The sequence below is a fragment of the Phoxinus phoxinus genome, assembly GCF_949152265.1.
Source record: "Phoxinus phoxinus genome assembly, chromosome: 16".
NCBI lineage: Eukaryota > Metazoa > Chordata > Actinopteri > Cypriniformes > Leuciscidae > Phoxinus > Phoxinus phoxinus.
Window position 1 is genome coordinate 13,010,907 of NC_136891.1, and position 23,979 is coordinate 13,034,885.

General features: G+C 44.0%; 1 protein-coding gene across 1 annotated transcript in view; it reads right to left on the reverse strand.

The window, feature by feature from the left end:
- l3mbtl3 (L3MBTL histone methyl-lysine binding protein 3) overlaps nt 1–23,979 on the reverse strand; it is a 94,471-nt gene that overhangs the window by 46,505 nt on the left and 23,987 nt on the right. The window contains exons 8-14 of the mRNA XM_079639027.1: nt 16,593–16,697; nt 16,366–16,501; nt 15,325–15,416; nt 14,541–14,692; nt 11,522–11,598; nt 8,651–8,736; nt 5,935–6,045 (exon numbers count right to left, since the gene is read on the reverse strand). Coding sequence (XP_079495153.1) covers nt 5,935–6,045; nt 8,651–8,736; nt 11,522–11,598; nt 14,541–14,692; nt 15,325–15,416; nt 16,366–16,501; nt 16,593–16,697 — 759 coding nt within the window. The remainder of the gene's footprint in view (nt 1–5,934; nt 6,046–8,650; nt 8,737–11,521; nt 11,599–14,540; nt 14,693–15,324; nt 15,417–16,365; nt 16,502–16,592; nt 16,698–23,979) is intronic.

Genomic DNA, 23,979 nt, shown 5'->3' on the forward strand with positions numbered 1-23,979 from the left:
ATTCGACAGAGCTGTGTAATAAAGCTTTTTCAAATGTTGTATATTTATGTAGCAAATGAAAATCAATACAATTAATTACCATATTTCGAGACAAACGGCTTGTTAATTTTCAGTTTTGTTCAAGGTAATTAAAGCAATAGTTTTTCAATAAGGGCAGAATATGTAAAAGTATGGTATTGCTATTGAAAGGCACAATAATTAACATGATATTAAACAGCTGCTGACTTTTTCATCTGTTGACATGATATGCTCAGATTTAGATGATAAATATAATATATTAAATTGAGATAATCACCATATTTATCTAAAAATATGATATTAATCATAACATATAATAAAACAAAATATAAAATATCAATTGTGTGTGTGTGTGCAGTAAGTGATTTACTTAATGTTATATTTCTGTGATTTACCATATAAGTACACTAAACAACAAGAATCATTGTTTAATTAGTGTTGGTTTTACAGTTTTGAGTAATAGATTGCTGCAAAGGTGTAATAAATACTTTTTTTAAACCCCTGTTCTGAAGTTAAAAGTATATCCAAATTAATTATTTATTTGCACGGCACTTATTAAGCGATGTTCAAGTTCATTAAGCAGAATTTGTCTAAGTTACCACTAATACTCACCACTACAGACAATTTCATGATTAACTGCAACATAAATAACGGCTAATATAAATATAATATAATAATATACTGCATACATAATGGCTGAAATCTACTTTCTCTTGGCTTTATGCAAATTCTGTGAATGAGGACTGTTAGGTTGCTGATAGCTATTTCTACTCATCTGCTGTGTGCGGCGCTGGAATAATGTGCAGTCGGCACATTAGATAGGATTCAGCTCCGTCGCAATGCTCGGTCGCTCATGTTGCCTCAAACCAACTCTCAAAGTCAACTCTCATTAAAAATGAACGACTTCAAGTGGCTTTGTTGCTCACATTTGGAGTAAACAGTGCTGAATTGTTCTCGGCCTTGTCAGAGTCTTGCTCTGAACACTTGGAAAACAAAGCTAGTTTAACAAATAAATTATCATATTTTCCGGGTTATAAATCATGTATTTTTAAATCCTCCGAAACATGCTGCGACTTGTATTCCTAAGCAAAATATATTAACATCAAGAACGCAAAACGTACATATTTGGATTTGTGCCGAGTAAGAGTTACGTAAGTGTATTTCCCACACATCAGTAGTCAGGCGTGACATGTTTATAATGAATGACTCTACGTTTATTTTAAATTTAAAGAATTTGCTGTGGAGTAAAAAACAGCTTTCCAAAAAATACAATATACATGCATCACTAGTTGAGTAATTTTTCAGTATTGTGAATCAAATCCAATGCTGTCATGAATCGTGCTGAATTGAAACATTTATCACCGCCTCTGATAGTAGCAAAGTGATGACTGAAAACTAGAAAATCTGCCACATATTACATGCATTAATGTGCATGAAGAGCATTTTTAGCTGTCAGATCATGTTTCTATATGGAGCAAAGCTTCACAGGAGTAAATAAGCTAGGATGAGTCTTCCTGATTGCTCTAAGCTCCCAAATAGACGGCGGAGAGATCGGGCGCTATCATGGGATCTCCCGCGAGCTGAATCAGCACGCTATCGCTGCATCTCACTCACAATTACAGTGTGACACTGGACTGATAAACATGCAACACAAGCAAGATAATGCTGCGAAACTGCAGAGCATGAGGAGTAAAGAATCAGTGCTGAAATGCTCTAAAGTGACACGGAAGCAGATCATATTCAGTCCCTATGAAGGACACAATCTGTAAAAAATCTCAGTTTAATGCATGTGATGATGAATAAAGCAGAACCTGTGTTATAATGAATAGGGGTGCACCGAAATTTCGGTCGCCGAAAAATTCGGCCGAAAATGGCATTATTGATTTCGGGCCGAAATAAAAAAGGCAGCCGAAAATGTCAACCAAAAATGAATGTCAACCGCGCCTCTCCCATCTGCGCGCAAGCGCTTGGGTTTCACTCACGGTCGAGCTGTTATCACTCGTCAACCACCCCTCCCCTCCGTGCTCGAGCAGGTTTCACTCACGGTCGAGCTGTTTGCACGCGTCTGCAAAGATTGAGCATGTCAACGGTATGGAAGTATTTTAAAGTTTCAGATGAGGACAACCAGTGCCGCTGCTCCCACCACGCGCATCATGCGCTGTGCGTAGGGCACCAAAAGCTGAGAGGGCACCAAAAAATTGCGTAATGAAAAATCAATAATTATAATGCCGATATTATTTCAGTATAGAAATACAGACATCCCAAGTCTCCCGGAAGTTCCAGGAGTCTCCCGCATATTGATAGCAGCTGATGCCCACGAATTAGTTAATATCTCCAGAATCTAGAGCGAGTGCGCCCGCGAGACAGAGACTGTGCTCCAAACCGTGTAGCGCGTGCACGGCAGAGAGGGAGAGAGAGCAAGAGACCGCGCACGTGCCTCATGAAGGGCATGTAATATAAAATATATATAATATATAAAATATAACAAATTTTGTTATGTAACTGTTAGTGGTAATAAAAGTTTGATGATTATTCTATTGGTTTGTGATTTTCATTTCAGATCCATTAAAAATTAAGCAATATAAATAAATGTATATTAAAGTTTTTAAAAGAAGCCATTTTCGGCTTCAGTTTCGGTATTCGGCCAAGTGCATCCTAAATTTTCGGTATCGGTTTCGGCCCAGAATTTTCATTTCGGTGCATCACTAATAAAGAAAATAATGATCTGAAATCAGTCACTGAACAACTGAAGGTGTCGCTCATAAAACAATGACCTAAAAACACTAACAACAGGTAGAATTACACAATGATTTATTTTATACAGTTTATTTTGTAGTGAGTAGAAGTGGATTATTTCTGAATGGCAGTTTGCTATTTTGTGTTCATGTAGTAACGTTACATTACGCCGCATGTTTTCTCAGGTTACTGATGCACTTACAGTTTTATGCACTATTGTAACCTAAGGAAATTATTATTTATTTAAGAACAATCATTTCAAAAGTTAATGCACTTTAAAAAGTGAATATCCTTTGATTTCAATAAAAGATGCGATGCTTTATTTGGTTTATATTTGCTTATTACGCTTGCTTGTTGTACCTTCTTGTTGTCATAGGAGACACAGTACTTTTTTCCTCTAACAATAATTATTGCCTTCAGAATTCGAATATAATATAATATAATTTGAATGTTGCTAATATTCATTTACAATTTAGCTTTTCAGCAATTTTGACAGCCCTACTCTCTACTGTTTGTAATTCACAAATGTCACATGATCCATGTTTACATTACAGTATAAAATTGACCTGTATGTTCAACGAGTTTTAGTGTTGTTTGTGTCTAAGTGAGAAAATTATTTATGTAATTTGAAAGATGTTGTCATTGAATGTGTTTTGTGTCAAAGCAATGATCCACAGTTTATCCCACAAAGACTGATGTTGTGCTCACTGTGTCAGGGTTCTGCCCTGGCAGCTTTTGTCTTTGTTTCATGTTTCTATGTTTGTGTTGTGCTTGAACATATGGCTCTTTCTTTGTTTGTGTTGGCCATGTGCTCCTCTGTTCCCGCCTCCTTGTTTCCAGTACCACGCCCTCTTGTCTAGTTGAGTCCTCGTTTGTCTGAGGCTGCATTTACACTTGGCATTAACATGCGACCTGTATCCTGATGTTGTCCATAAACACACTGAAAAGACAACTGTAACCCCCGATCTGCTTGATCGGATCACGGTGATCGCATGTTAACACTATCAGCCAATCCGTAAGAGCGGTGCAGTGATTGTTCGTGCCCTGAGAGTCGATGCCCTTGCACTGTGCGATCCTGCCTGGCACTTATTGTTTTCCAGTCCCTGTGTCTTCCCTCCCTCCTCCTGTCATGCTGTGCTGGATTCAGCCGTCGCTCTCAGGGTGCTTTCACACTGGCAGTTTAGTTCGGACCAGGGACACGGTTCGCATGAAATATCGCTAATATGAACGCTGTCATGTGTGGACCCGGGTGCGCACTGGGGTCCCGAACCCGAGACTACCTGGAGGAGGCGCTCTGAGTTTGCGTGAATGTGAAAGCATCAAGGACTTGGTGCGCACTTGTTCAGGTAGTAAAGTGACATGCGCATGCGTTGTAGCTGATTATGATGTATTTAGTTAAATAAAACACATGTAATGGATGATAGTGTTGATGATTTACCTTGGATACGAGTGAGAGTTAGCGCGTGGAATCAGGGCAACAAAAGAGTCCGTTTGCAAGCAACAGAATTAAGGCACAGTAAACCTGTGTTGTTCACTTAGCGGTGCATAATAGCACCAAATTAATGAAAAACACAATGCACGCAACGCACCAGGGTTCGATAGAATCAAGTTGAGTGAAACCAGAGCAACGCTGGGGGGGTGTCGGGAACAATCACGCTCGGACCGCAGCAAACAAGCACAGTGTGAAACACCCTCAGCCTGTCTTTGTGCCTCATCTCTGCCTACTGTTCACCTCCTCTCCTCCTCTTTTTTTTTCATTTAAAAATATTGTTTACATTGTAATTTAATATATTTTCAATGTTTGCTTGTAAATTGTTTTTCTTTTTATTTATTTATTTTGAAGTTGACCGAAATAAACTTTAACTAACTAACTCTCCCTCACAATATCCTCTCTTTCAAATAAACCCCTGATCACTCATTTCTGCATTTGAGTCCTCCCTCATAGATCCGTAACACACTGGGCCCTATCTTGCACCCAGCGCAATTGACTTTGAACACCGACGCATGTATCATTCCTATTTTGCACCCGCGCACAGCGGACTTTTCCCTCCACAGACGCACATCGGTAAATTAGGGAATGAACTTGCGCTCGCGGGGGCGGTTCAGCGCAAAGAGGAGGCGTGTTCCGGCGCAAAACTTCCCTGGTGCTATTTTCCAGTTTTAGAAAGCAATTGCGCCACTGACCAGGGAAAAAACAGTCTAAAGACAGTGGCGCGTTGCACGTTAGTGATATGGTATTTTAAGGGCGCGTGCTCTGCCATAATGTTAACGCGCATCCACTTTGATTCTCTAATATAAACAGACGCAGCAGTTTTCATTTTTGCAAATCATACATTATTACAAGGAAAAATATTAACACACGAGGGAAATCATTGTTGTGTCCGTGAAGATGTGGAAAAATATCTATCTAGATTTAAAAAAAAAAAAATCTAGATTAGGCTACACATTTACCCAAATTATACGCCTGTTTAACTGAAGCTAATTTGGGTGGGTTTCTCCGGGTGGGTTTCTCCCATCATCCCCAATGTCACTTCTCTGTGTTTTACGGTCCTGACGAGAACGTCGGCCTCCTCGGCTGTGAACCGCTCCTGACAAATCCGCCGTTATAATAGCAATCCGCCATGAAACAAGCGCGCCGGCTCTTAAAGGGAATGTGAGAGGACGCTCTTATTGGTTTATTTCACGTTACGCCCAAACCACACCTATGAATAATAAAGCTACTTCAGACCAACCCCTTTTAGATTTGCGCCAGGCGCAATAGTCATTTATCCCGCCGGGAAAATAGCAACAGCGCCGGGATCCGCCCACAAAGTTACTTGCGCTTTGACACTTGCGTTTCAGATCGTTAAAATAGGGCCCACTGTCTGAAGAGTGTAGAAAAAGTGACTCAAGTATTGAGAAATGCATTCTAGCAATTGTAAAAAAGGATTAATGGATAATACATACTGTTACCTATTAGAGTAAAATAGCCCAAGCTTTAAAATAATTATTTTAAATTGAAGATGTGATAATTTGCTGCCATGGTTAATTTTATGTTCCTTTTGAATTTCCCTGAAGTATTATTTTCTTTTAGTATGTTTTTTTTTCTTGTTTTGTTTTGTTGTTGTTGTTTATTTCAGTATGTTTGCTGTTATTCTAGCTTTGTAAGTTGTAATTATTATTATTCTTTAGAATTCTCACCCGGAGTCGATGTTCATCCGTTTCAACCACTGTGGCCACTCGGATCAGGACAGGATTCCTCTTGTCGATCACCTCCAACTTCATATTGGGCTGAAAACTGTGAGGAGGTTTCTGCAGACAGAGACAGAGAGAGAGAGAGAGAGAGAGAGAGAGAGAGACTTGTTCAGGCAGATGTTTCAGCATGGCACCACTGCTGATGTTTGGCAACACACACACACACACACACACACACACACACACACACACACACACACACACACACACTTCTTCTTATGCAGTCAATCGATTTCCAAGATGATGTCACTTCTAGGATGCGTTGTTGGAGTGTTGAGGCAGGCGCTGAAGCCAATCCGGGAGCCACATGTCCTGCCGCAGTTGGTACATGTCAGTGCTGATTCTGAGGATGAGTGTAGTTGTGGCTGGGTGCGTTGGTGTCTGCGCTGACGTAGCACAGTTCTGTGTTGGGCGCGCTGCAATTCGATCTGTAGGGCCCCCATACCACATGCAGAGCTCCATGCCTGACGGTTGGCAGCTGTTGTATCCAGAACTCCAGGGTTCCTCCATCTAGCAAGAGTTGTCTCCATGCTGCTGGAGTTGATGCGCTGTAGAATGTTTGTGTGGGGGATTTTGTCTTTCCATATGACACCTAGTATGCGCTGGAGGCATCTGATGTGAAAGCCCCCGAGACACCGAATATGCTTGCGGTAGGGAGTCCAAGCTTATGCACCAAACAGCAGGGTGGAAACGCAGACTGCCTGGTAGACGGCTGCTTTGGTGAAGGTAAGGAGATCTTTATTAACAAAGACTCTAGATCGGAGTCTACCAAAGGCAGAGGAGGCGAGGTTTATGCGTGCCTGGATCTCATTGTTTATGAGGCAGGTGGGTGTTAGGATGCTTCCGAGGTAACAGAAATGCTGAACGACTTTTACTGGTGTGCCATGGATGTAGAATTCAGGGGGTGTTGATCGTGGTCTGTGCAATGATCTCAGTCTTTTGGATGTTGACTTGTAGGCCACAAGCTTGGTAGACTGCGCATACAACATCCAGTGTGTGCTGCATTGTGGTAGGGCTGTGGGCTAGGAGGGCACAGTCATCAGCGTATTGCAGTTCATGAATTATGGTGGTGGTGGTCTTGGTCATGGCTTGCAGGCGGCGGAGGTTAAAGAGGTTCCCAACCAGACGAAACTGTAGGCAAACACCATCGTCAGGGCTGAGGGAATTGTGGGAGAGGAGGGTGACTGCTGCCAGGAATAGATTGAAGATCACTGGAGCCAGTACACACCCCTGTTTTACTCCTACCTGCACAGGAAAGGAGGGGGATTGAGATGTACCCACAATCACACAAGCCTGCATGTCATCATGAAACTGTTGTAGGATGTCCAGAAACCTTGGTGGCAACCCAAACTTCTCCAGAATGACCCAAAGGACTTGGCGGTCAATGGTGTCAAAAGCCTTTGCCAGGTCGATGAAGGCAATGAACAGGTCTTTGTTCTGCTCTCTGGCCTTCTCCTGCATTTGACGCAGGACAAAGATCATGTCGGAGGTGGACCGATCCTTCCTGAAGCCGCACTGTGACCCAGGAAGGATCCTTTCTGTGATGTGCTTGGTAAGACGGAACAGCATGACCCTTGTTAATACTTTCCCTGCCATAGAAAGCAGGGATATGCCACGACTGTTTGCACAGATGGACTTGTCACCCTTTTTCTTGTGGATGGTAATAATGTGTGAGTCTTTCCAGCCTTGTGGAACAGTTTTTTGTGCCCATATAATCTGGATAAGTTGGTGGAGATTTATGGTGAGTAGATACCTGCCTTTCTTTATAGCCTCTGCAGGAATTCCATCAGGACCAGTGGACGTATTGTCCTTGAGGCCTTATACTGCTGCAAGGACTTCTGAGAACCTGGGAGGGTCATCAAGCTTATACACAGGTGGGAGCTTTGGGAGGCGCTGCAGAACAGGGTCAGCCGGATTGTTTTGGTTAAGGAGGGTGTTAAAATGTTCAGCCCAACGCTCAAGAATTTCTTGTTTGTCCTTGTGCAGAATTTTGTGCAGGGGATTTTAGGGCTCGGGAGTTGAGCCGTCTTGAGGGTTGGTGCCTGATGTGTTGAGGTCGGATAGCATACGCAGAGAGTTGATTTAATGTGAAGAGAGGGGTGCGCAGACCCCATCTCCACAGCTTCACTCCAGAATCCAATTTCCAGTGGCTGGAGATGAACTCTAGACAACCAGATGGAAGGTGAAGTTGCAGGGGGCTGCCAGGTCTCTGTTGAGCCTGCCTCTCGCTTGTCCCCAACGTGGCCTTCTCTTGAGGAAACAAAATGCTCACAGAAGACAACCCACAGAGCAGTGGAGGCAGCAGTCTTAGTTGATGGAGTTTTTGCAGCAGATCTAGTGATGCCACTCATCTAGTCCTTCCATACCTGATATTCCTCCGCTGTTGGTCCACGAATACTTATTCGTCTGGGGACCACCGCACGGAACCCCCAGCTTATTTCGTAGCTTAAATGTTGTCCATTATCCGCCACTGATGGACGGGGTTGGTAGCAGTCAGCTCTGCTACTGCCATAACTCTGAAACACTCACTCACACACTCACTCACTCACTCACACACACACACACACACACACAACACACACACACACACACACACACACACACACACACACACACACACACACACACACACACACACACACACACACACACACACACTCACCACTTTGAAGGCTCGAGCAGGAGCTGGTAATGAGCTGGTCTCTGCCAGGTATTTCTCCCAGGAGAAGGTCTTCTCATCAGGGTAATCTACAGTACAGAGGGTGTGAGGCGGGAAACGTGAGAGACTGAAGAAAGCATGCTGGTTTTGCTCAATGCTCACTGGTTTTTATGGTGCATTGTGGGATAACTGTGACAATAGGACAGTGCTAAAGATAAAACTGGATAATATTGTGAATGTTCTGATCCAATCTGACTTCTGACCTGTAATGTTCCTGAATCATAATCATACACTGTTCGTTCGCTGGCCAGAGGAGAACTGAGCGACTGATTCTGGTTTCTCACAAGGGTTTTTCTCCTTTCTGTCACTGATGGAGTTTGAGTTCCTGCCACTGTCGCTTTTGGCTCGCTTAGTTGGGGACACTTAATATTCAACAATTATATTGATCTGCCTGCATTGACACCATTATATGAGAACTGAACTAAGCTGGACGATGACATCACGGTTTTCTCCAGAGAGGCTATATATATATATAAATTAACTAAATTATATTATTTTATACAAACACAAACGTTATTGTCCTGTTATCTCTGTAAAGCTGCTTTAAAACAATCTGTATTGTAAAAAGCGCTATATTGATAAAGGTGACTTGACTAAAAATGCCTACTCACTGAATTAAGAAGCTGATGGAGACATTAAAAAAAAGCAATCACGGTGGACATCTCTTACGAAGGAATGAACTACTTGTCCCATGAAACACTGGGAATGAAAGTGGGCTCACAGCATGTTTTACGCCGGGTTCACACCGCACGCAGAAGCGACGCGGAAGCGGCGCGGAACGGAGGCCGCTTCCTTTCGGCGGCTATGTTAACCTATGGTGTCGTTCACACCAGACGCGGAGCGCCGCGGCCGGCCCGCGCCGCGAAGCGCCAGTTTCGGCGTCTGGTCTATTTTTTGCGCGAGCCGCGAGTGATCCGCGTCAATTTTCTCATTAAAATACCGCGAGAACACACAAACAAACAGGGAAACAGAGAGAGAGAGAGGCAGGCAGGAGTTGATAAGTGAAAATGGATGATGTCAAATTACTCGCACTGGGAAACAGGAAGAGGAAAATAGATTTAATAAATGTGAAGAGAGGATGTATATTTCAACGGTATATCTACATAGCCTACTGTCTACCATTCTCTCTCTGGCTGCATGTGTGTCTCGACAACGGATTAATAAAAGAAGTGTACAAACTTCTTGGTTACAGAAACATGGTGTATTCATTTTATGAGGTTATTTACTTAACCATGATGTAAAACATAGCTCTGAATAAACAACAACTGAGCAGAAGCGCTTGTCGACCTCGGCGAAGAATACGCGTCTGGTGTGAACAGGCACGCGCCGGCCCGCGCGTGATTTTCCGTTCCGCGCCACTCCCGCGTCCGGTGTGAACCCAGCGTTACAGGACTAACGAGATTCCGACTTGTAAAAAGCATTCATGTCCTCGTAGAACTCGTAATTACAATTTGTAAACTCAGAATTTTCGGAGAGCTTCGACTTGTACCACCTGACGGCTGCAAATTCATTTTGTCGTTGATGAATAAAGTCGTAATTACGACATGGCATTAATGCAGTATGATATAATCAAACAGAAAAATAAGTTAAATCCACCAATTATTGTAGTAATGTATGCCAAAATATTAAAAGATATAGAAATATGTGAGAGAGTGTAGGGAGACCGACTCGATTGCATTATTCACAATATTTTAGATGTGTTGGGAGGATCGAACCTTGCACAACACCAGAACTCTACTGTTGCTTTCTACTAATTTTTTGCTCATATTGAAGTATTTCAAATGAATAATGTAATATTTTAATGCTGAATGCTGTGACGGGTCAATCAGACTTGAGTGCAGTGATTGTACTATTTGATCCCCTGCAGAAGTCTGGTCAGTATAAACACAAGTCATTGTCTAGAGTATGTCCTCGTTAGGGGTGTGAAGTAACGAATTACAAATACTCACATTACCGTAATTAAGTCGTTTTATTTAGTAGTTTAAAAATTGTGTAATTTTACTTTTACTTGAGTACATTTTAAGTGATGTATCTGTACTTTTACTCCGCTATTTTCCTTCCGTTTGTGGTCGTTAGTCGTTACATGCTTGTTTTGACTTTATTTTTATCCAACAACATGATTGGATCAAGTAATCGGTCTCGTGACTGTCATCAAATCAAATTCTGCATAGAAAACTTTAACCGCTAGCCTACACCTGCTGTTACTCGTGGCTGCTGTGGAAGTGCATTCTTCAAGCATCAATTCAATCCAGATATCAGCGTCTTCCTCTAATATGCCTAAGGTACATTTCACATTTCTGCTTACTATGATATTTATATAGGCTGGCCTATCTACAGGGCCTAACATTTGGTGTGAGGTTGGGGTATTGTGTACCGTGTTAACTCCCTCAAGTGCAGAGTTCATAATGTGGTGAAATCCCGCTCCCATTTACTTCATATAGACAGACGCACGTAGCGATCTGTGCAATGCAATGAATGTAATAGTACTTTCACTTGAGTATGTTTTTTCAGTACTCTTTCCACCACTGGTCCTCGTGCTGTGATCCCTCTGAAGTAAGTCTGTATTTCAGCTGGCACGGATCTCACACGCTATGAAGATCTAAACCAGCTCAACATCCTAATGTCATGCATCTATGAGCTTAAAAACTACAGCGAGAGGGGATGAACTTTCCTTTTTCCTTCCTCGAGCTCTTCCTAGTACTTCTGAAGCAGTTGCATAATTGTGTTTCTAATCTGAATTTATTTGGGGGGAAATAAATGTAGGTTTCTTAGCTGGTTTGTGGGCCTGATGGTGTTGTGTACTGTGATCATCACCTGGAGGAGTGGTGAGTGTCCTGCCGTACTCGAGACACCAGCCGACCGGATGGATATAAGGACTGGTTGCATCACACCTGCAGAAAAGAAGATATATACACATGCATTTTAATGCAACAACACATAATCCTCTATTTCATGCATTATAAAAAAAGATTAACATTTTGAATCCATTTTTTATTCATTAAAATTGAGCCATTTAAATGCACATTTTGAAAAAATATATATTTTTGATAAACTCTTAATTTTTGGACAGGAAACGCACATTAAAATTAGTGCTGGGCAATGATTAATCGCATCCAAAATAAAAGTGTAATTATTTTGTATATATAAATACACACACATGCATGTACATACACACACATACAGTGGGGAGAACAAGTATTTGATACACTGCCGATTTAGCAGGTTCTCCCACTTACAAAGCATGTAGAGGTCTGTAATTTTGATCATAGGTACACTTGATACAAAAATCCAGAAAATCACATTGTATGATTTTTAAATAATTAATTAGCATTTTATTGCATGACATAAGTATTTGATCACCACCCAACCAGTAAGAATTCCGGCTCTCACAGACCTGTTAGTTTTTCTTTAAGAAGCGCTCCTGTTCTCCACTCATTACCTGTATTAACTGCACCTGTTTGAACTCGTTACCTGTATAAAAGACACCTGTCCACACACTCAATCAAACAGACTCCAACCTCTCCACAATGGCCAAGACCAGAGAGCTGTGTGAGGACATCAGGGATAAAATTGTAGACCTGCACAAGGCTGGGATGGGCTACAGGACAATAGGCAAGCAGCTTGGTGAGAAGGCAACAACTGTTGGCGTAATTATTAGAAAATGGAAGAAGTTCAAGATGACGGTCAATCTCCCTCGATCTGGGGCACCATGCAAGATCTCACCTCGTGGGGCATCAATGATCATGAGGAAGGTGAGGGATCAGCCCAGAACTACACGGTCCTGGTCAATGACCTGAAGAGAGCTGGGACCACAGTCTCAAAGAAAACCATTAGTAACACACTATGCCGTCATGGATTAAAATCCTGCAGCGCACGCAAGGTCCCCCTGCTCAAGCCAGCGCATGTCCAGGCCCGTCTGAAGTTTGCCAATGACCATCTGGATGATCCAGAGGAGGAATTGGAGAAGGTCATGTGGTCTGATGAGACAAAAATAGAGCTTTTTGGTCTAAACTCCACTCGCCGTGTTTGGAGGAAGAAGAAGGATGAGTACAACCCCAAGAACACCATCCCAACCGTGAAGCATGGAGGTGGAAACATCATTCTTTGGGGATGCTTTTCTGCAAAGGGGACAGGACAACTGCACCGTACTGAGGGGAGGATGGATGGGGCCATGTATCGCGAGATCTTGGCCAACAACCTCCTTCCCTCAGTAAGAGCATTGACGATGGGTCGTGGCTGGGTCTTCCAGCATGACAACGACCCGAAACACACAGCCAGGGCAACTAAGAAGTGGCTCCGTAAGAAGCATCTCAAGGTCCTGGAGTGGCCTAGCCAGTCTCCAGACCTGAACCCAATAGAAAATCTTTGGAGGGAGTCCGTATTGCCCAGCGACAGCCCCGAAACCTGAAGGATCTGGAGAAGGTCTGTATGGAGGAGTGGGCCAAAATCCCTGCTGTAGTGTGTGCAAACCTGGTCAAGAACTACAGGAAACATATGATCTCTGTAATTGCAAAAAAAGGTTTCTGTACCAAATATTAAGTTCTGCTTTTCTGATGTAACAAATACTTATGTCATGCAATAAAATGCAAATTAATTACTTAAAAATCATACAATGCGATTTTCTGGATTTTTGTTTTAGATTCCGTCACTCACAGTTGAAGAGTACCTATGATAAAAATGACAGACCTCAACATGCTTTGTAAGTGGGAAAACCTGTAAAATCGGCAGTGTATCAAATACTTGTTCTCCCTGCTGTATATTATATAAACACAAACTATGAGATTAATCACGATGCCCAGCACTAATTAAAATGTTTACACACGTTGGTCATGAACCAATCTAGTGAAGAATCAGAGATCTAACAAGATCCAGATAACATCTGATGGTGAGATGGTATAACAGAACTATGTGCCAGAACACACACCAATTCTTCTGAACTACTCAAACTGTGTTTGAATAAAGTGAAAGAAATGTGTGTATGCGATGTTTGTGAGGTGTAGTTGGACAGTAATGCTGTGAGGAGACGTTTTGTCACTGTCTCAGAGCTCAGAGCTGTCAGATTGCACACACACACACACAGAGAGAGACAAAGATAACTGGGTCACTGATAAGAATGATAATGCTGCATCTGTGTCCTCATGACTTACGGCTGATATAATTAACAAGATCCTCAACTTAGTCATTTGAAAGATGAATGCCCATTCAGTTTCATCTATTTCATCACTATTTCAGTCAATATGTTTGCAGAACTTGCATAGAATAAAAAATAACTCTACCAAAGTGATGATTTCATTCAAATTTAAATATGATGCGTTCATGTTGTTTTTGCCCCACATGGTTTCCATAAATGTTTTCTTTATGTTCCCCCATATAGGCTACTGGGTAAAAAGTTAAAACTTTGTTAAAGAGAAAAGCCACAGTGATTTTAAAGTCATCCGTTTTTTAAAGACAATCGAATACAAAGGATGAAAGAGAAATGTCATGGGTTATTAATATTTTAAAAGAGTAATATATGTGGTTGAATTGAGAAAAGTGCCAAAACTGAATGATACTACCAGAATATCAGTGATATGAATGGTTGGAGAAAAGTTAGTGAGTAAAAATCACTTTCAGTGCTTTACCATTACAACATTTACTGGTTTAGGGTTAAAATGACAAGAATCAGCTCTTTAAAAACATTCACGTGGTCATGCAAATGCATACGCAATGGCTTTAAGTAAGTTATTGCATGTTTTGATTTTCTAAAAAATTGTTATAAGATTGAAAAACAGAAGAAAAAAATAATTGGGACACAGCAGCACGCAAATTTAGAGACACACAGCTGTGAATTTACCAGTAGTCGTATCCTTCATCCCAGTTGTCAAAGTGCACCAGGAACCGGCTGTCCACCATGTCGGACACCGTGGCGACACAGATGAACGAGGGATTCTTCTTATCGATGGCCTCCAGCTTCATACCAATCCTGAACCCCGACGGCGTCACCGTCTGGAAACACAACACACACATATACAATTATACAGATATCATTTTTTTTTTTTTTTTTACTAATGGGTGCAGGGCACTATAGTTCATTTATGTAAGTGAGGAGAGCAAAATAAAGTTAACTGTGACATATTATACCCAAGAATTCTTCATACAGTGACTACCAGTTACATTTATACAAATTTGGGACCAAAAATTATTCAGACACTTTGATCTGATCATGTTTTGCTGAAGTGTTTTTTCTTTAATTACTAATGCGCAATTTTTACACCACAGACTGAACAAAATGAAATATCAACTGATTTGATAACTCAGTTCTTGTCATATTTTATGACCATTTTCTAAACTATTGCAAATAAACTGTAATAATGTGAGAAATGTTGTCTGAATAAATTTTGCTTTGACTGTATCTGGAACATGTCATGATCCAATCAAATCCTGATGTTAAAATCAAGCTGAACATGTAACTCCGTAATATTATAATAATATAAGTGAAGTGTGTACTGTAAGTTAGATGTGCTGAGGGTGACAGTGTCTTCTAGTGTAAGTGCTTTATTAAATGAAGTGAAGCAGTGCCATCTAGTGGAAATGAGATCAATGTCATGTGCTGAACACTCACTCACTCACTCACTCACCATGTTCTGGTTCTGGAAGAGGGCTTTGGGTGCCGTCTGTATTTTATTTAGTTTGATGAAGGATGACCAGCTGAACTCTTCATCCTTCAACCCTACAGAGACACACACACACATGGGCCATGTGAGGAACAACACACACACAGGTCATGTGAGGAGCAACACACACACACACACAGGCCATGTGAGGAACAAAACACACTCTGACATCTAAGTTTCTTAAATTAATTGTTGAATCAGTAGGGCCAGGATTGGTGTCATTTGTAAACAAGTGCCTCCTCACTGGCTCCATCCCTGCTGCCCTTAAGGTGGCCACTGTCACACCGTTACTCAAGAAGCCTTCACTGGATCCTGCCGTGCTAAATAACTTCCACCCTATCTCTGTATTACCTTTTGTTTCAAAGGTGTTGGAAAAAGTTGTTCTTGACCAACTTTTTTCTAAAGTGCAATGATATTTCTTAAAAAATTCTATCTGGTTTTAAGTCTGCTCACAATTTAGCTTTAACTGTATCTGGAGCATGTCATGATCCAATTAAATCCTGATGTTAAAATCAAGCTGAACATGTAACTCCGTCATATTATAATAATATAAGTAAAGTGTGTAGTGTAAGTTAGATGTGCTGAGGGTGACAGTGTCTTCTAGTGTAAGTGCTTTATTAAATGAAGTGAAGCAGTGCCATCTAGTGGAAACGAGACCAATGTCATGTGCTGAACACACACACACACACACACACACACACACAAACAAACACGTTAACTAATGTTAACGGAGATTAATAAATACAGTAACAAATGTATTGCTCTCTGTTAGTTCATGTTAGTAAATACATTAATTAATGACCCTTATTGTAAAGTGTTACCAACTTTTTTGAAACCATATTTAGGACTAATTCAAAAACATCCTTTCCTGACCTAAATTTCAAGAAAGAGAAAGTAAGAGAGCATGTTGTGTTTCTGCTGTATTATGATCATGTGACTAACGCTGGTTCAGGATTGGCCACTGAACACGTATCGGGTGTTCTGTGAGCTTCTGGAGTCTCTTGCCTTTAGGGGGATGCAGCTTGTGTCCAGTTTTCTCACACCATCCCACTGGGTGGATGTCAGGAGAGTTGGAGTTTACCCAGAAGTCATAGCAGTCCGAATATTTGTCAAAATGCAGTCTGATTCGATGTCCCAACACCTGCGAATGTGCAAACATGTGTGTGAGTGATTCTGTAGAGTAAAAGATGATGTTCCTTTGTCTGCATCTGCTGTAGGAGTAGTGTTGTTACCTCAGCGACGGTGAGGACGCAGTACATGGACGGGTGTTCAGGGTCGATGCCCTCCAGCCTCATGCCAACCCTGAAGCCGTTCTTACACTGCGGTAATGACTGATACTGCACACACACACACACACACAGAGAGAGAGAGAGAGAGAGAGAGAGAGTTCAGTCACACGCTACTTATACAGCTAGAGATGCACCAGCATACAAATGTGACCCTAGACCACAAAACCAGTCACATAGGTCAAATTTTTTTTATTGAGTCTTATACATAATAATCCGAAACTGAATAAATAATCTTTCCATTGATGTATGATTTGTTAGGATAGGACAATATTTGGCCAGATTTGAAAATCTGGAATCTGAGGGTGCAAAAAAAATCAAAACATTGAGAAAATCTCCTTTAAATTTGTGCATTTATGTTCGCGATTGTGCTGCATTCACTCACAAAAAATACATGTTTTATATATTTACGGTAGGAAATTTACAAAATATCCTAATGATTTTTGACATAAAAGAAAAATGTATAATTTTGACCCATACAATGTATTGTTGGCTTTTGCCACAAATATAACCGTGCGACTCGTGACTGGTTTTGTGATCACACTCACTGGAATGCTCACTAATACAGTTACAGATGACTGATAATTCTGGTACAGTGCATGCAGAAGATATCTAAAATCTTTTCCACATTTTGTGATGTTGCAGCATTAGGCCGTGTGCGTTTTTAGTCAAATGCCCGGCGCTCTCCTGGAAACACTGAGCTTCAGGCGCGTGATAGCGCTTCATGAGCCCCTTTCACACAGAAATCCCGGCAAGTTACCGTAAAATTACCAGAACGACTTTACCGGTGAATTCAAAAATGTCAAAATTCTCAATTTTATTTGTATAGCACAATTAATCAAAACCTAGGTTGACCAATGTGCTGCACAATAAAAACTTCCTCATTGATTATATGCCGTGTCGAATCCACTTTGCTAGTTTAACGACAGGAAAAATGGTCTAAAAGGGTTGTCCCTATTCTCTTAATGAGTAACGGGTGTGTTATATTGCAATAAACCAATCAGAGTCTCATCGTGAAAAAGACGTGAAAATTATAACTGCGTCAGACTGAAACTAGCAAAACACACTGCATTGCGCCGGGTGTAAGATAGGGCCCTGTCTGTGTGAAAGGGGCTATAGTTTGTTTCTGAATGTCAAAATGTGTGTATTTTCTCTGACTCTTGTTTTAAACAGCGTTGTTGTGTCGTTGTGCTTATGGTCGCCTGTTGCCGTTGTACAGGCAGGATATGTGACGGTTGGTCGTGTGGTATTTGACCCAAAGCCACTTGTTGAAGTCAAGCCTGCAAAGTTAGCAAAAAAGAGTGTAGCGCCTGCTAATGCTGTGGTACACAGGGAAGAAGGCTGGAAGCCGTTTTTGAATGGATGTCAATGGAGGAAAGGCTTCACTGCACTGAATAAAGCGCTTCAGTGGGAAAACGGCTTAATGAATCGACAGTCCATCAGCTAATCTTCAACATGCTTGCTCTTAAACAGTCATTCTGTATTTACACTGAAAAAAATGCTGTTTTATAAGAGCAGTCACGGACAATTGCGTGACGTATGATTCAGTTTACGGTACTTCTCATGAATTTCTATGGTTTCTGCAACTGTCGCACAACTCAACTGAAACTCAATGACGTCCAGGCTGTAATGTGATTGGTTAACAAGGGACACGTGATCAAAGTTCACCACAGACCCTCATAACTCCCAATAATAAGACCATCTCTGACTTGTCCCACTCCTCCACTGTAGGGTAACAAATCCACTTACGGCTGGGTAACAAATGATAGAGATTAGTGCTAAATTTTTCCCAAGTTGAACATTGAACTCTGAGCATCAGGAAGAAAAATCTCAGCACTCACACACTGCTGCCGTTTTTAAATACACAGCGCTCCTTTTAAAAACCACTGAGAAAATTGGGAAAACATTTTTTGGTGGACACAGCCTTATGCTAAAATGATTAAATGAATCTATACTTCATAACCTAAAATGACAAAACAAAAACAAGATCTGCACATTTATTAAAAACAACAAACTGAACCCTAACTTTTTTCTAGGTTATGGCCAACAACCAATACGATGAACTGATATACACGGCGTGCAGAAGTATTAGGCACGTTGATTTTCGGATCATATTTTTTTTCCAAGCACATATATGACCAATTCCAAATCACACTAATCTTAATAACTACTATATATTTTGTATTTAATCATTTAGGCTACACGTGCTATATAGTTGTTCATGAAGGCTGGAAATGGAAAACGCCTTATATTCAGGTGTGCATAATTATTAGGCACGTTCTCTTACGTAGAGTTCTCTCGTACTGCGTCGAAGACGCTACGGGAAAGATATTTCTTTTTCGAGATTGAAGCCTAAAAATTAATCCTTAATTTTGTAAATATTGTAAAACGCTTTTCTGTAGCATACAACCTTAGGCGGAGCAATATCGCTCACCCATTGGCTGCTCCGCCAGAAAAGCACAGCCTATGCGAGGCCAGTGACGCTGTCCAATGAGGGCGCTTCGCGCCCTTCTGCGTCATCTCCCGCCGAAACAGGCGTGGCCTAGGCCTATAAATACGAGCATAGCTGTCCTCCACTCTGATTTTCTAAAATTCACGAAGCTGCACGCATCGTTGGATCGGATTCGAGCCGCCACAGCCGTTTGGAACAAGCACCTCAGCAGGACGCGCCTCTTACCTGAAGCCGCTGGTCATCGCCGCCTTCAGTCGCCGTTCCCTGCTGCGCTTCTCCGGCGTGGAATATCCTTTACATTATGTGTGTGTGTTTTGTGTGTGTGTTCGCCGTCGCGTCACACAGTTTTTCCACCACTAAAAGAGCCGAGCGTCTTTTTCAAGATGCCTCGCACCTCCTGTGGCTCGTGTAGAGCCCCGCTCAGCGACGGGGACCACGTGCTTGTGTTTCCTGCCTGTGAGGATCACGCAGCTTCAGCTCTCGTCGATGGCGGCTGCCATCACTGTGATTTGATGCCTACGGTGACTCTGCGGACTCGCCTGGGGTTCATTTACTGAAGCTGCATCTTTCCGCCCGCTGTAGTGCTGCGCCGTGAAAAGCGCCCTGCTCAGCGGAGCCCGGAACCTCCCTCCACCACGAGGTGCTCGCCGCTGCTGCCGCCAGCTTCTCCGCCCGCTTCGCTGGACTCTCTGACCGACGGACAAGGGCCGCTGTGTGCCGCCGCGTCCGTCATGGACGAGGAAGGTGAAGCCGCGTCTGTGGAGGACGACTGCTGTTCTCTCCTCGCTTCGGGTAGTGAGGGATGGGCGAGCTCCGAGGATCTCCCCTCCCCCGCCGCTAGGGAGCGTCGACGGAGAAAGACCAGCATCGATGCGCTTACCGGCTGGATGGCTGCTTTTCTGCAGAGGAACGTACGTTACCGTCCTCACGACCCGCGCCTTTTTCTTCCTGAATTCACGAAGAAATCGCGGAGGCCCGGAAAGCCCCGTTTTCAGCCAGGATGCGCACTTCTGCTTCGAGGAAAGCTACAGTGTTAAAATCCCGCCGCGGCCGGATTTCACTAAAATGTCTCGCTCGCACAGTCCCAACATACGCGACCGTGCCAGTGTATTTTGCAGTCACCAAATCGGCATCAATGCCCGTTTGCCTGCACACAAACGCCGTTTTCACGACGCCCCATGTAAATCTGAAAATGTATTTTCTGGTGTCCCGGCCACGGCCGATGGTGTGATGTGTGTATCCGTAATGCCCACGACCCAGTGCCCATTCGTACACACAAGCACAGCCCTACACAATACAGGGCTTGCACACATAAAATCGACTCATGTCGGTTGTGCATCACATGTAAGTTAGTGAACGTGCCCGCTTTTCAGTGCCCACAATCACTATACACACTGCATGTCCCGTGGTTTCTGTAAAAACGAAACGAATGCACGGTCAGTCGGTTCTGATAGACAGTACTCTCTGTGCTACACGGTGTCCCGGCCACGGCCGATGATGTAATGTGTGTAACTGTATGCCCACGACCCAGTGCCCATTCGTACACACAAGCACAGCCCCACACAATACAGGGCTTGCACACATAAAATCGACTCATGTCGATTGTGCATTATATGTAGTGAGCGTGCCCGCTTTCAAGTGCCCACAATCACTACAAGCTACATGTCACACGGTTTCTATGAAACGAAACCGATGCACGGTCAGTCAGTTCTAATAGACAGTACTCCCCAGTGCTATAAATGTACCCGCGTTCACGCACCCACATTTATTCTCAAACATGCCGAGCCGTACGGGGCTCGCACCGCGCGCTCTCTCTCTCAGCTGAGAGAGCTGAGCGCGCGCGCGGGCTGCCCGCTCGATTAAGCGCGCCCCCCGCATCATACGCTGCAATGGCGCCCATGTTACAGCACACGACTGCTCTCGTGTCGCCGCCATTAAAAATCGCGACCAGAGCCCGGTTTTTCAACCCGTGCAAGCACAGCCCCGTACAACACAGGGTCTGCACACATAAAATCGACTCATGTCGATTGTGCTTTACATGTAGTGAGCGTGCCCACTGTCCAGTGCTCACAACCACTACACACTGCACGTTCCGCGGTTTCTGTAAAAACGAAACCAACGAACGGTCAGTCAGTTCACAAACACAGTACTCCCGGTGTTATAAATGTGCCCGCTACCACGCACCCACATTTATTCACTACGGGGCTCGCCCCGCGCGCTCTCTCTCAACTCAGAGAGTCGAGCGCGCGCGGGATGCACACTGTGTTAAGCATGCCCCCCGCCTCAGACGCCACGGCGTCCATGTTACAGCACACGGTTGCTCTCGTGTCGCCGCCATTTCGCGACCAGGGCCCAGATTACATTCAACCCCTAGTCACGCGTGCAGATGCATGGGAAAGACTTCCTGGGGTCTCAGAATGGGTGCTAGAAACTATAAAAAGAGGCTATTCGCTACAGTTTTATCAACGCCCTCCCCGTCACACGGAGAGAGTCGAAACCACGGTAAAAACAGAAGTAGCACATCTACTTCGAGCCGAAATAGCGAAGCTATTGAGCTAAGGGGCCATAGAGCCTTTATCTCAAGCTCAGACGAAGGGGGTTTGTACAGCAGATATTTCCTGGTACCGAAGAAAGATGGGGTCTCAGACCCATTTTAGATCTGAGGTATCTGAACAAAGCGCTAACAAAGCGAAGGTTCAGAATGCTCACGACCAGAAAAATCCTCGCGCAGATTCGCCGAGGAGACTGGTTTATGGCAATAGATCTGAAAGACGCGTATTTTCACATACAAATTGCGTCACGTCAAAGGCGATTTTTGAGATTCGCCTTCGAGGGCCGGGCATATCAGTACACAGTCCTACCATTCGGCCTGTCTCTAGCAACTTGTACATTTACAGTGTGCATGGACGCGGCGCTGGCACCCCTGAGACTCCGAGGCATTCGAATTCTGAATTATTTGGACGATTGGCTGATTCTAGCTCAATCGCCTTCAGAACTCATTCGCCACAGGACCCTAATACTCGATCACCTCGAGCACTTAGGTCTGAGAGTCAATTGGGAGAAAAAGTTCACTGTTTCCCAGTCAAAGGATCTCCTTTTGGGACTGGAACTGAACTCGCTGTCTATGACAGCACGGCTGTCATCACAGCGCAGGCGAAACACCCTGCAGATGGCGAAATCCTTCCGCAGCGGTCATATAGTGCCGCTCAGGAGATTTCAAAAAAATGCTAGGCCTCATGGCCTCAGCCTCGGCAGCTCTACAGTTGGACCTGCTGCGCATGCGCCCACTGCAGTTCTGGCTGAAAGCGCGCGTATCGCGCCGAACATGGGTTCACGGTCGTTATCGCCTCAAGGTCAATCAGGAATGCATTTCAGCCCTGACACCATGGAGAGCGTCAGACTGGTACCGGTCAGGTGTAAGCCTGGGGACTTCCTCGAGCCTGAAGGTGGTGTCCACGGACGCGTCCACCTCAGGCTGGGGAGCACTGCTCGAAGGCAGACCGTTCTTTGGCCAGTGGGCGGAACGAGTCGAACTACCGCACATAAACTGCCTAGAAATGATGGCACTGGACTTAGCGCTGAGGCGTTTTCGTCCTCGGATAAAGGGACACCACGTCCTGGTCCGTTCGGACAACACGTCGGTAGTAGCCTATATAAACCGCCAGGGTGGCGTGAGATCCCGGAACCTCTTCAGGTTGACGGAACGCATACTGGTATGGGCCCAGCACAACCTGCGCTCGCTGAGAGCAATGCATGTGCCTGGTCATCTGAACGTAGGACCAGACAGACTCTCACGGAACAACGTTCCGACGGGAGAGGGGTCTCTACACACACAGACAGTGCGTCTGTTGTGGAAAACGTTTGGCAGAGCGGAAATAGACCTGTTTGCAATCCAGGAAAACGCTCACTGCCCGGAATTCTTTTCGAAGAGCACGAACGCGCTGGCCAGTGTCTGGCCCCGCCGTCCGCTCTATGCTTTTCCACCTGTCTCACTCCTGCCTCAAGTGCTGGAGCGAATTAGGAAAAGCGGATGCTCAGTGCTTCTTGTCGCACCATACTGGACGAATCAACCTTGGTTCCCAGCTTTGATGCGGCTGAAGAGTACTGCCCCGTGGCCGATCACAGTCAGGAGGGAACTCCTCTCGCAGGCCATGGGCTCGATTTTGCATCCTCACCCGGATCTATGGTCCCTACATGTGTGGGCCATAAACGGGTACCCACTAACCTCCCTAGAGGAGTGTTAGACACGATCGAGCAGGCTAGGGCCCCGTCTACTAGACGGCTCTACGCTTCCAAATGGTCGGTGTTCTCTGGTTGGTGTTCAGACCGAGGTCTGTCACCACTTCAGTGCGGGGAAACGGAGATTCTCTCCTTCCTGCAGGAGCTATTGGATAAGGGAAGAACCCCATCCATGCTCAAAGTCTATGTGGCAGCCATATCAGCGTTCGTTAATCCAACGCTTGGCCATTCACCTGGCAGAAACGACCTGGTGGTCCATTTCCTTAGAGGAGCCAGGAGGTTAAATCCTCCGAGGCCTCCTTCAGTCCCCGTTTGGGACCTTTCTACGGTGTTGAACGCTGTGAAAGGGGCCCCTTTCGAGCCTGTTCACTCAGTTGACATGAAGCACCTGTCTTTCAAGACCGTGTTTCTTTTGGCTCTCGCTTCAGTGAAGCGTGTAGGGGATTTGCAAGCGCTCTCAGTTAGAGCCTCTTGCATGGAGTTCGGGCCCAACGACTCTGTAGTCGTGTTGAAACCGAAGCATGGGTACGTACCTAAGTCCCTCAACACACCGTTCAGGGCTCAGGTCATCTCCCTGTCGGCTCTGCCGGCCTCTAAGGACGGAAATAGCTCCCTTTGCCCGGTCAGGGCATTAAGAGCTTA